The sequence below is a fragment of the Scylla paramamosain genome, chromosome 19, assembly GCF_035594125.1.
Source record: "Scylla paramamosain isolate STU-SP2022 chromosome 19, ASM3559412v1, whole genome shotgun sequence".
Classification (NCBI taxonomy): Eukaryota; Metazoa; Arthropoda; class Malacostraca; order Decapoda; family Portunidae; genus Scylla; species Scylla paramamosain.
Window position 1 is genome coordinate 9,355,184 of NC_087169.1, and position 12,783 is coordinate 9,367,966.

At 39.7% G+C, this 12,783-nt stretch overlaps 1 protein-coding gene across 6 annotated transcripts in view; it reads right to left on the minus strand.

Moving 5' to 3' along the window:
• Positions 1–12,783, minus strand: part of LOC135109616 (uncharacterized) — a 375,792-nt gene that overhangs the window by 320,237 nt on the left and 42,772 nt on the right. For all 6 annotated transcript variants that reach the window (XM_064021045.1, XM_064021044.1, XM_064021043.1 and 3 more), the window contains exon 4: positions 10,830–10,967. In XM_064021045.1, the coding sequence (XP_063877115.1) occupies positions 10,830–10,967 (138 nt within the window). The remainder of the gene's footprint in view (positions 1–10,829; positions 10,968–12,783) is intronic.

A 12,783-nucleotide genomic window follows, 5' to 3' on the forward strand; every position in this document is an offset into this window, starting at 1 on the left:
GCTAGGCACAGAGCGATATCAAGCCCTAGCTGGATACTCACACCATCACCTTTGCTCTCTCTCTCTCTCTCTCTCTCTCTCTCTCTCTCTCTCTCTCTCTGCCTCTGACCTGCAACCAGCCAAGATGTGGACCCTGATTTCTCCAAGAACCTCACACCAGGCATCCTGGAGAAGGCAGGAAGAGTGAGTAGTGGTGATGGTGGTGACTACATCCCCCCCTGAGAAGCAACCAACAGAGAGGTGACACTCGAGATTCCAGTAGGTGCATCAAAGAAGGACCATGTGGACAAGGCAGCGGGACAAGTTCAACCAAGGTCACCCCGGGGATTGCGAGGTGTTGCCACATGGATACCACAAGGCTGTGAGGGACCACCAGGGCTGCCTGCAGACCACAACACCATCATCTCTACTCCTGCTGCATCTTCACTACTAACCAGTCCACATGGTCATGTGGCCAGCCCACCATTCACCTAGAACCCCAAACTGCCTACAGCTACTAAGCAGACATCCACCCTTCACAACGAAACAGATGCGCACTCTGGGATCCATAGTGTTTAGTTGCTTATTTTGTTAGATAGGTGTAAATCCAAAGGGAGATTTCAACATATAGTGATCTTCCACAGTTTTTTTTTTTTACTTTTTTTTTATTTATTTATTTTTATTTTTATTTTCATTTATTTACTTATTATTTATTCTGTGATCTTGAGAGTGTTGAGTAGTTTTTTTTCATAAACTTTTTCACTTATGCCAGTAACATTTTTTTTTTCCTATTTGGTCAACTGTTGGAAATACTTCACTCTTCAAATTACATCAGGAAGTGATATAAATACACACTTTAATTCCTTAGTTTTTATTTCTTGAATAAGTGAATATTTATTTTTATTTTTTTAAATAAGTGATCAAGGAATCAGCACATTATTATTATTATTATTATAACTAATATTATTATTATTATTATTATTATTATTAATAGTAGTAGTAGTAGTAGTAGTTTTATTATTACTCTAATTACTATTATTATTATCATTATTATTATTATTACTATTATTATTATTATTATTATTATTATTACTATTATTATTATTATCACCATTATAATTATTATTATTATTATTATTATTATTATTATAATTATAATAACAATAATAATAATAATAATTATTATTATTATTATTATTATTATTATTATCATTATTATTACTATTATTATTATTACTATTATTATTATCATCATTGTCATCACCGTAGGAGTGATATTATTTATGCACTTACAGATAATTATTACTTTCCTTAAATTGGTCTGTGGGAGCACTACCCACCTTTATTCAAAACCTTAAATTCTAAATGAATAAAAGGATCGAAGGACACATATACCATCAGGTATCAGATCCGCTTTGTTGTCTACAACATGTACACACCTGTCTATAATATTGTAAATGTTTATATATATATATATATATATATATATATATATATATATATATATATATATATATATATATATATATATATATATATATATTTTTTTTTTTTTTTTTTTTTTTTTTTTTATGTAGGAAGGATACTGGCCAAGGGCAACAAAAATCTAATAAAAAAAAATGCCCACTGAAATGCCAGTCCCATAAAAGGGTCAAAGCAGTGGTCAAAAATTGGTGGATAAGTGTCTTGAAACCTCCCTCTTGAAGGAATTCAAGTCATAGGAAGGTGGAAATACAGAAGAAGGCAGGGAGTTCCAGAGTTTACCAGAGAAAGGGATGAATGATTGAGAATACAGGTTAACTCTTGCGTTAGAGAGGTGGACAGAATAGGGGTGAGAGAAAGAAGAAAGTCTTGTGCAGCGAGGCCGCGGAAGGAGGGGAGGCATGCAGTTAGCAAGATCAGAAGAGCAGTTGGCATGAAAATAGCGGTAGAAGACAGCTAGATATGCAACATTGCGGCGGTGAGAGAGGGGCTGAAGACAGTCAGTTAGAGGAGAGGAGTTGATGAGACGAAAAGCTTTTGATTCCACCCTGTCTAGAAGAGCAGTATGAGTGGAACCCCCCCAGACATGTGAAGCATACTCCATACATGGACGGATAAGGCCCTTGTACAGAGTTAGCAGCTGGGGGGGTGAGAAAAACTGGCGGAGACGTCTCAGAACACCTAACTTCATAGAAGCTGTTTTAGCTAGAGATGAGATGTGAAGTTTCCAGTTCAGATTATAAGTAAAGGACAGACCGAGGATGTTCAGTGTAGAAGAGGGGGACAGTTGAGTGTCATTGAAAAAGAGGGGATAGTTGTCTGGAAGATTGTGTCGAGTTGATAGATGGAGGAATTGAGTTTTTGAGGCATTGAACAATACCAAGTTTGCTCTGCCCCAATCAGAAATTTTAGAAAGATCAGAAGTCAGGCGTTCTGTGGCTTCCCTGCATGATATGTTTACCTCCTGAAGGGTTGGACATCTATGAAAAGACGTGGAAAAGTGCAGGGTGGTATCATCAGCATAGGAGTGGATAGGACAAGAAGTTTGGTTTAGAAGATCATTAATGAATAATAAGAAGAGAGTGGGTGACAGGACAGAACCCTGAGGAACACCACTGTTAATAGATTTAGGAGAAGAACAGTGACCGTCTACCACAGCAGCAATAGAACGGTCAGAAAGGAAACTTGAGATGAAGTTACAGAGAGAAGGATAGAAACCGTAGGAGGGTAGTTTTGAAATCAAAGCTTTGTGCCAGACTCTATCAAAGGCTTTTGATATGTCCAAGGCAACAGCAAAAGTTTCACCAAAGTCTCTAAAAGAGGATGACCAAGACTCAGTAAGGAAAGCCAGAAGATCACCAGTAGAGCGGCCTTGACAGAACCCATACTGGCGATCAGATAGAAGGTTGTGAAGTGATAGATGTTTAAGAATCTTCCTGTTGAGGATAGATTCAAAAACTTTAGATAAGCAGGAAATTAAAGCAATAGGACGGTAGTTTGAGGAATTAGAGAGGTCACCCTTTTTAGGAACAGGTTGAATGTAGGCAAACTTCCAGCAAGAAGGAAAGGTAGATGTTGACAGACAGAGCTGAAAGAGTTTGACTAGGCAAGGAGCAAGCACGGAGGCACAGTTTCGGAGAACAATAGGAGGGACCCCATCAGGTCCATAAGCCTTCCGAGGGTTTAGACCAGCGAGGGCATGGAAAACATCATTATGAAGAATTTTAATACGTAGCATGAAGTAGTCAGAGGGTGGAGGAGAGGGAGGAACAAGCCCAGAATCGTCCAAGGTAGAGTTTTTAGCAAAGGTTTGAGCAAAGAGTTCAGCTTTAGAAATAGATGTGATAGCAGTGGTGCCATCTGGTTCAAGTAGAGGAGGGAAAGAAGAAGAGGAGGGAAAGAAGGTTTAGGACGAGAAAAAGAGTGAGGAATGTATGCCTCCATGCCAGACACTATCACCTCTGTTATGCGCTCAGCACACAAAGACGGGTCTGTGACACGGAAGCAGTAGTCATTCCAAAGAAAATCAGCAAAATACCTCCTAAGGTCCCCCCCAACTAGCAAAGGCAAAACGCCAGAGGCACCTTCGCTTAGGGGGATCCTGAGGAGGGATTGGAGTGATAGGACAAGATAAAGATATGAGATTGTGATCGGAGGAGCCCAACGGAGAAGAAAGGGTGACAGCATAAGCAGAAGGATTAGAGGTCAGGAAAAGGTCAAGAATGTTGGGCGTATCTCCAAGACGGTCAGGAATACGAGTAGGGTGTTGCACCAATTGCTCTAGGTCATGGAGGATAGCAAAGTTGTAGGCTAGTTCACCAGGATGGTCAGTGAAGGGAGAGGAAAGCCAAAGCTGGTGGTGAACATTGAAGTCTCCAAGAATGGAGATCTCTGCAAAAGGGAAGAGAGTCAGAATGTGCTCCACTTTGGAAGTTAAGTAGTCAAAGAATTTCTTATAGTCAGAGGAGTTAGGAGAGAGGTATACAGCACAGATAAATTTAGTATGAGAATGACTCTGTAGTCGTAGCCAGATGGTGGAAAACTCGGAAGATTCAAGAGCGTGGGCACGAGAGCAGGTTAAGTCATTGCGCACATAAACGCAGCATCCAGCTTTGGATCGAAAATGAGGATAGAGAAAGTAGGAGGGAACAGAAAAGGGGCTACTGTCAGTTGCCTCAGACACCTGAGTTTCAGTGAGGAAAAGAAGATGAGGTTTAGAAGAGGAGAGGTGGTGTTCTACAGATTGAAAATTAGATCTTAGACCACGAATGTTGCAGAAGTTAATGAAGAAAAAGTTGAGGGGGGTGTCAAGACACTTAGGGTCGTCGACGGAAAGGCAGTCCGACCTGGGGACATTTATGGTCCCCTCCCCAGATGGGGACTCAGAGGCTGGTGTAGGAGTCGCCATGATTTTAAATTTTTTGAGTGAAGGGTGTGTGTGTTATTAGGTGCTTGTAGTTTTGTGTGGAGGAAGAGAGTTGTCTTTAGAGGGCAGGCTGTGACTACCCCCTTGTGTTGTGAGACACAAAGGGGGTTTAATGAGGTCACAGCTGGGTTTAATGATAAGTTCACAGCACCCCCTGAACAGTGCTTTAGACCTCACTGGGAGTAATTATCGTTTTGGCAGGTGTCTACTGCCTCCTCCTCATAATATATATATATATATATATATATATATATATATATATATATATATATATATATATATATATATATATATATATATATATATATATATATATATTATTTTTTTTTTTTTTTTATGTAGGAAGGGCACTGGCCAAGGGCAACAAAAATCTAATAAAAAAAAATGCCCACTGAAATGCCAGTCCCATAAAAGGGTCAAAGCAGTGGTCAAAAATTGATGAATATATATATATATATATATATATATATATATATATATATATATATATATATATATATATATATATATATATATATATATATATATATATATATATATATATATATATATATAATTTTCTTTTTTTTTTGTAGGAGTGATACCAGCCAGGGGCAACAAAAATCCAATAAATAAAAAAGCCCAGTCCCAGAAAAGGGTCCAAAGCAGTAGTCAAAAATTGAAGGTTAAGTGTCTTGAAACATCCCTCTTAAGAAAGATCAAGGAAGGTGAAATACAGAAGCAGGCAGGGAGTTCCAGAGTTTACCAGAGAAAGGTTTGAATGATTGAGAATACTGATTAATTCTTGCATTAGAGAGATAGACAGAATAGGGATGGAAAAAGAAAGTCTTGTGCAGCGAGGCCGCAGGAGGAGGGAAGGCATGCAATTAGCAAGATCAGAACAGCAGTTAGCATGAAGATAGCAGTAGAAGACAGCTAGAGATGCAACAACGCAGCAATGAGAGAGAGGCTGAAGACAGTTAAAGGAGAAGAGTTAATGAGACGAAAAGCTTTTGATTCCACCCTGTCTAGGAGAGCGGTATGAGTGGAACCCCCCCCCAAATATGTGAAGCATACTCCATAAATGGACGGATAAGGCCCTTGTACAAAGTTAGCAGCTGGGGAGGTAAGAAAAACTGGTGGAGACATCTCAGAAGCCCTAACTTCATAGAAGCTGTTTTAGCTAGAGATGAGATGTGAAGTTTCCAGTTCAGATTATAAGTAAAGGACAGACTGAGGATGTTCAATGTAAAAGAGGGGGACAGTTGAGTGTCAATGAAGAAGAGGGAATAGTTGTCTGGAAGGTTGTGTCGAGATGATAGATGGAGGAATTGAGTTTTTGAGGCACTGAACAATACCAAGTTTGCCCTGCCCCAATCAGAAATTTTAGAAAGATCAGAAGTCAGGCATTCTGTGGCTTCCCTGCATGAAATGCTTACTTCCTGAAGGGTTGGACGTCTATGAAAAGAAGTGGAAAAGTGCAGGGTGGTATCATCAAGTAAAGGACAGACTGAGGATGTTCAGTGTGGAAGAGGGGGACAGTTGAGTGTCATTGAAGAAGAGGGGATAGCTGTCTGGAAGGTTGTGTTGAGTTGATAGATGGAGGAATTGAGTTTTTGAGGCATTGAACAATACCAAGTTTACTCTGCCCCAATCAGAAATTTTAGAAAGATCAGAAGTCAGGCGTTCTGTGGCTTCCCTGCGTGAAATGTTTACTTCCTGAAGGCTTGGACATCTATGAAAAGAAGTGGAAAAGTGCAGGGTGGTATCATCAGTATAGGAGTGGATACTGATGAATAATAAGAAGAGAGTGGGTGACAGGACAGAACCCTGAGGAACACCACTGTTAATAGATTTTGGAGAAGAACAGTGACCGTCTACCACAGCAGCAATAGAACGGTTAGAAAGGAAACTTGAGATGAAGTTACAGACAGAAGGATAGAACCTGTAGGAGAGTAGTTTGGAAATCAAAGCTTTCTGCCAGACTATAAAAAGCTCTTGATATGTCCAAGGCAAGAGCAAAAGTTTCACCAAAATCCCTAAAAGAGGATGACCAAGACTCAGAAAGGAAAGCCAGATCACCAGTAGAGCGGCCTTGATGGAACCCATACTGGCGATCAGACAGAAGGTTGTGAAGTGATAGATGTTTAAAAATCTTCCTGTTGGGGATATATTCAAAAACTTTAGATAGGCAGGAAATTAAAGCAACAGGGTGGTAGTTTCAGGGATTAGAACAGTCACCCTTTTTAGGAACAGGCTGAATGTAAGCAAACTTCTAGCAAGAAGGAAAGGTAGATGTTCACAGACAGAACTAAAAGAGTTTGACTAGGCAAGGTGCAAGCATGGAGGCACAGTCTCGGAGAACAAAAGGAGGGACCCCATCAGGTCCATATGCCTTCCGAGGGTTTAGCTCAGCAAGGGCACGGAAAACATCATTACGAAGAATTTTAATAGGTAGTATGAAGTAGTCAGAGGATGGAGGAGAGAGAGGAAAAAGCCCAGAATCGTCCAAGGTAGAGTTTTAGCAAAAGTTTGAGCAAAGAGTTCAACTTTAGAAATAGATGTGACAGCAGCAGTGCCATCTGGTTGAAATAAAGGAGGGAAAGAAAAAGAAGCAAAGTTATTGGAGATATTTTTGGCTAGATGCCAGAAATCACAAGGAGAGTTAGATCAGAGAGTGTGCAGAAAAGGGCGTGCAGGGTCATCCTTGGCCCTGCATACACCACCTATGAAGAAGCCCTGACCACCCTGAGTCTGTCCAGAATATCCACCAGGCACCGAGAGGCTCTGGAGAAGTTTGGGAGGGGACTAATGCATCATCCGCGTCTCAGAAACATGCTGCCGCCCGACGCGCCTCGCCCTGTCCGTGCCACCAGACACCACAACAAAATAACGCCCCTGAAGGCGCCGCGCACGGACCGGTACAGACTCAGTGCGATTCCCACCATGGTGCGAGCCATCAATCAATAGTATTTCCTTCCTAAATTAGACTTACCTTTAGGATTAATGTTAAGTTTTTCCCCATCCCCTATGTACATTTTCAGTTTGTCAACTGCCTAAATAATAAACCGTTTATTATTATTATTATTTTTATCTTGAAAGATTTTGACACCTCTGTTAATGAAGGAGTTTTTGGTTAGTTGGAGAACAGACTTAGCATGGTTCCAGGTAGAAATATAAAGTGCATGAGATTCTGGTGATGGAAGGCTTAAGTACCTCTTGTGGGCCACCTCACTATCATGTATAGCACAAGAACAAGGTGTGTTAAACGAAGGTTTGGAAGGTTTAGGTTGAGAAAAAGAGGAATGTATGCCTCCATGCCAGACACTATCACCTGTGTTATGTACTCAGCACACAAAGACAGGTCTCTGACATGGAAGCAGTAGTCATTCCAAGGAAAATCAGCAAAATACCTCCTAAGGTCCCCCCAACCTAGCAGAGGCAAAATGCCAGAGGCACCTTCATTTAGGGGGATCCTTAGGAGGGATTGGAGTGATAGAACAAGATATAGATATGAGATTGTGGTTGGAGGAGCCTAATAGAGAAGAGAGGGTGACAGCATAAGCAGAAGGATTAGAGGTCAGGAAAAGATCAAGAATGTTGAGTGTATCTCCAAGACAGTCAGGAATACGAGTAAGGTGCTGCACCAATTGCTCTAGGTCATGGAGGATGGCAAAGTTGAAAACTAGTTCACCAGGATGGTCAGTGAAGGGAGAGGAAAGCCAAAGCTGGTGGTGAACATTGAAGTCTCCAAGAATGGAGATCTCTGCAAAGGGGAAGAGAGACAAAATGTGCTCCACTTTGGAAATTAAGTAGTCAAAGAATTTCTTATAGTCAGAGGAGTTAGGTGAGAGATATCAGCACAGATAAATTTAGTTTGAGAGTGACTCTGTAGTCGTAGCCAGATCGTGGAAAACTCAAAAGATTCAAGAGCATGGGCACGAGAGCAGGTTAAATCGTTGCGCACATAAACACGACATCCAGCTTTGGATAAAAAATGAGGATAAAGTGGGAGGGAACAGAAAAGGAGCTACTGTCAGTTGCCTCAGACACCTGAGTTTCAGTGAGGAAAAGAAGATGAGGTTTAGAAGAGGAGAGGTGGTGTTCTATAAATTAAAAATCAGATCTTAGACCACAAATGTTGCAGAAGTTAATGAAGAAAAAGTTGAGGGGGGCTGTCAAGACACTTAGGGTCATCGTCATTAGGGCAGTCCGCCCTGGGGACACTTGTGGCCCGCTCCCGAAATGGGGACTCCGAGGCTGGTGTAGGAATCACCATGAATTTTGAAATTTTGAGTGAAGGGTGTGTGTGTTATTAGGTGCTTGTAATTTTGTGTGGAGGAAGAGAGTTGTCTTTAGAGGGCAGGCTGTGACTGCCCCCTTGTGTTGTGAGACACAAAGGGAAATGTTCAGTGAGGTCACAGCTGGGTTTAATGATAAGTTCACAGCACCCCCTGATCCAGTGCTTTGGACCTCACTGGGAGTAATTATCATTTTGGCATATGCCTATTGCCTCCTCCTCCTTGTAGACACTGTGACAATAAACTTATGAACCTTAAGGTGTAATTAAGGTTAATCTAGTACAAACTATTAGTTTGTTAAAGTAAATAAAATAGGAAGTAGAGTAAGCAGGTTGCTCATAGCTTTTGTTATTTTGACGTGGCAAGGAGACAGCAAAGCTCCCTGCTTGGCCCACTTGGTAGCCAATAGCCTGTTACCAGCCACCACCAACAGAACAATCATATTAACATGCATTCTCGCTACTCCCCATTTTCCTTTAGTTAAATTCACTAAGTTAACAAAAACTTAGAAGTCAAAACAATCAGCTACAAAGCACAGCCAGTCCAGCTGGCTTGAAACACCAGCAGCCAACTCACCCCTGGCTGTCACCATAATTCCCAGCCACGAGAACCACAGCTAAGTTATCATTTATTTGTATTTAGAGATGTTTTCTGTGATTATGTGTTAGCTGGGAAGCAACTGGGTGAGTAAAACAGTCAAACAGCTTCCACAGTTTATCTAAAAAACAAAATAATTTAACACCCAAAGTAGGCACTACACCCAACAGATGTTGGGTGTAGAACCTACTTTGTATGAAGACATGCCAATGTAACTCCCAATATTTGAAAAAAGGGATAGAAAAGAAATCTCAATTTAGTCTACCATCAGTTACAGGCATAATGCCGGAGTCTATTACATCTAAAAGAATACATGAACAGCCAGGTAGGCATGAAATAATCACTGGCTTCTTTCATGGTTTCTCAAAGGATAAGTCTTGTGGCAAACCTTCTGGCCTTTTTATAAGAGGGTATTTGAGACTGCATATGACTTAAGTATAATATCAGGCATCTTGTTTTCTGCAAAGCTTTTAATAGTTTCCCATCATAGATTAATAAGCATGACTGAACCTCAAAGAACAAATGATAATGTGTGTTACTGAATGAAAGCATGATTCAGTCATAGGAAGGAAAGGATACAAATAAATAGATTTAAATCAAAATAGAATTAAACTGGGGTAGAACCATCGCTGGGATTCACAAGGAGTCTATTTTAGGTCCTTCACTTTTCATGATCTACATCAACAATTTAGATTCTGCAATAAGTAGCTACATCAACAAATTTGCAAACAATACCAAAGTAGGATACCTAATCCTGTCAGAGCAAAATACAAATATATAGCAAGACTTATATGGAATGTGAATGGTCAGAAAAACATCCAGTGGAATTCAACATCAGGAAGTGAAACTATCCATATAAGTGGAAAAACAATTTAAATAACTATATATAGGGCCTGTGGTAGATTTTTATTTATTTATTTTTCTTTGTGTGTTAGTAATTCAGCATGGCACAAAGTGAAGCCTATCAGCTTTTTTTTTCCTCCATGTATGAAGGCCACTGGCCAAAGGCCACAAAAATATTTGGAGAAAACAACCCACTTGGGTGCCAGTTCCCAAAAAAAAAGATTGCTGAACACAAAAAATCAAATGATGGAGGATACATGTCTTGAAACCTCCCTCTTGAAAGAGTTCAAGTCATAAAAAGAAGGAAATACAGAAGTAGGAACTTAATTAATTAATTAATTATGGATATGAGTGTGTGCCTGGGTGCCACGTTGGGCTGTGCTGATGTGTGTCTGTGTGATTGTGTGGCGTGTTTGAGGCATGATGGCAAATGCATATTGCTGAAATAAGTAACCACATGTTGTGTTCATTGCTATAACATTAGAATCTCAAAGAACAAGTGTTGTATCTCTAAACCAGAGTCAAGTTTGCTACAAATCTTTCCTGGTTCTCGCTCCCTTGTGGTCTTGCCCCCTGAGCTACATGCTGCGATATCTACAGTGATGGGTGCTCTTATCAAAAGAAGGGATCAGTACTATACCAATGTCAAGTTTTCTACACATCTCACCTGGTTTTTACTACCCAGTTAATGCACACATAATCATTGTAACAAAATAACTCACCTCTAGTTCAGATGTGCAGGAGACCGACAAAGAGGTGGAGCAAGGGAAAGGAGCACTCCACTTTTTCACTCTCTCTTCTATAACTGTAGCCTCTGCACCACATCCCTCCTTCTGTTGCTGACTCTTGTGACTGTTCATCTGTTAGCAGGGATACCTGTAAGTCACTAACTAAGGACACTGTATCCACATATAACCTTTTGCAACTCAGATAAGATCCACAGATTATGAGAGAGAGAGAGAGAGAGAGAGAGAGAGAGAGAGAGAGAGAGAGAGAGAGAGAGAGAGAGAGAGAGAGAGAGAGAGAGAGAGAGAGAGAGAGAGAGAGAGAGAGAGAGAGAGAGAGAGAGAGAGAGAGAGAGAGAGAGAGAGTTTAAAAAACAAAAATTTGAGAGCCCCCCCACACACAGACATGGCAGCGGTGGAGCTGACAGGACGTGTTTTCTAGTGCTCTGCATATAGAAGAAAGGAATAACACAAATCGCTCATGGTGGAACAAGATATGTTATGAAGACACAGCAATACCTAGGTGGTAAATAGGGAGGGGGTAAACAGTACATGAGTATAGTTATCCTGTCTCTAGGAAAGTTTGGTTTGGTTTGTTTACATTTTGGACAAGCATGGTGGAAGGCAGCACTGCAAGAGAAAGAGGTTCATTTGAAGATTTTACTGAAGAAGAAAGAGAACTAAATTATAGATGGCAGTGTAGAAAAATTTTCCATATGGAAGAAATGATGGACAAGATATTGGAGAAAATAAAGACATTGGAGGCACACCAGGAGACAGGTAAGGAGTTGGCGACTATTATAGCAAAGCTGATTGAAATGGAAAATAAAAATGAGAAGTTAAAGGTGGAAAATGACTGTTAAAGAAACAAATAAAGGAAAAAGTAGAAACTATTCAGAAAAGAAATGAGGAAATGAAGGCAAGTGTAAAGGATGTGGAAATGAGGCAAAATAAATGATTAAATGAATGTAAATTTGAAGAAGAATCACTAAAGAAAATAATAGAACAACAAGAAAATGAGAAACAAAACCTGAGACAGAAAGTGGTAAATGTTATTAAAGAAGATAAAAAATTAGTGACACACACTGTAGAAAAATATAAACAAGTAACTGTATTTGGCATAAAGGAAGAGAAAATATTAAGCAGAATTTAAAGAGAGAAAAGGGAAAAGAACCTGTTGAATAAGTTACTGAAGAAAGTGATGGGTGAAGACAGTCAAGTAGTAAAGCAAGTGGATGAGTTCCATAGAACTGGAAAATATGAAGAAGAAAAAATGAGATCCATAAATATAAGATTAGCATCACAGCTAAAAGCAGAAGAGGTAATTAATGAGTCTTGAAGGTTGTCTGGAGATGAAGAATATAAGAATGTATGGATAAAAATGGATATGGATGAGATTGAAAGGTTGAAGCAAAAGGAGCTGGTAAATGAGGCTAAACAAAAAAAACAAACAATGAACAGAGGAGAAGTTTTTTTTCTGGAGAGTAAGAGATATGAGAATAAAGAAATAGTACATGAAACAGTAATTAAAGTATATTATACTAATGTAAATGGATTAATGTCAACAAAGATGGAATTAAATGAGTTATTAAACAGAACCACACTGGATGTTGCTGTACTATGTGAGACAAAATAGAAAAATGAATGGGGAACTTTCTTTGGACACATTGGTGATGATAAATATTATTTATGGATAAAAAATAAAAGTGACAAGGGAGGAGGGGGAGTGATCATTCTGACTAAAAAGTGTGTTAAAGTGAAGAGGGTAATGAAAAGTGAAGACAAGTCTGAAATTCTACAACTGATGATTAGAAGTGGAAATGGAAGGATAATGAATTATGTAGGAGTGTATGTGCCACCTATGACCAATGATTGGCAAAAAGAAGAGCATGAAGAGATGCTGGTAGATGTGTTAAAAGGTCTTGAAAAGACAGTGATGGAAAGTAGTGAT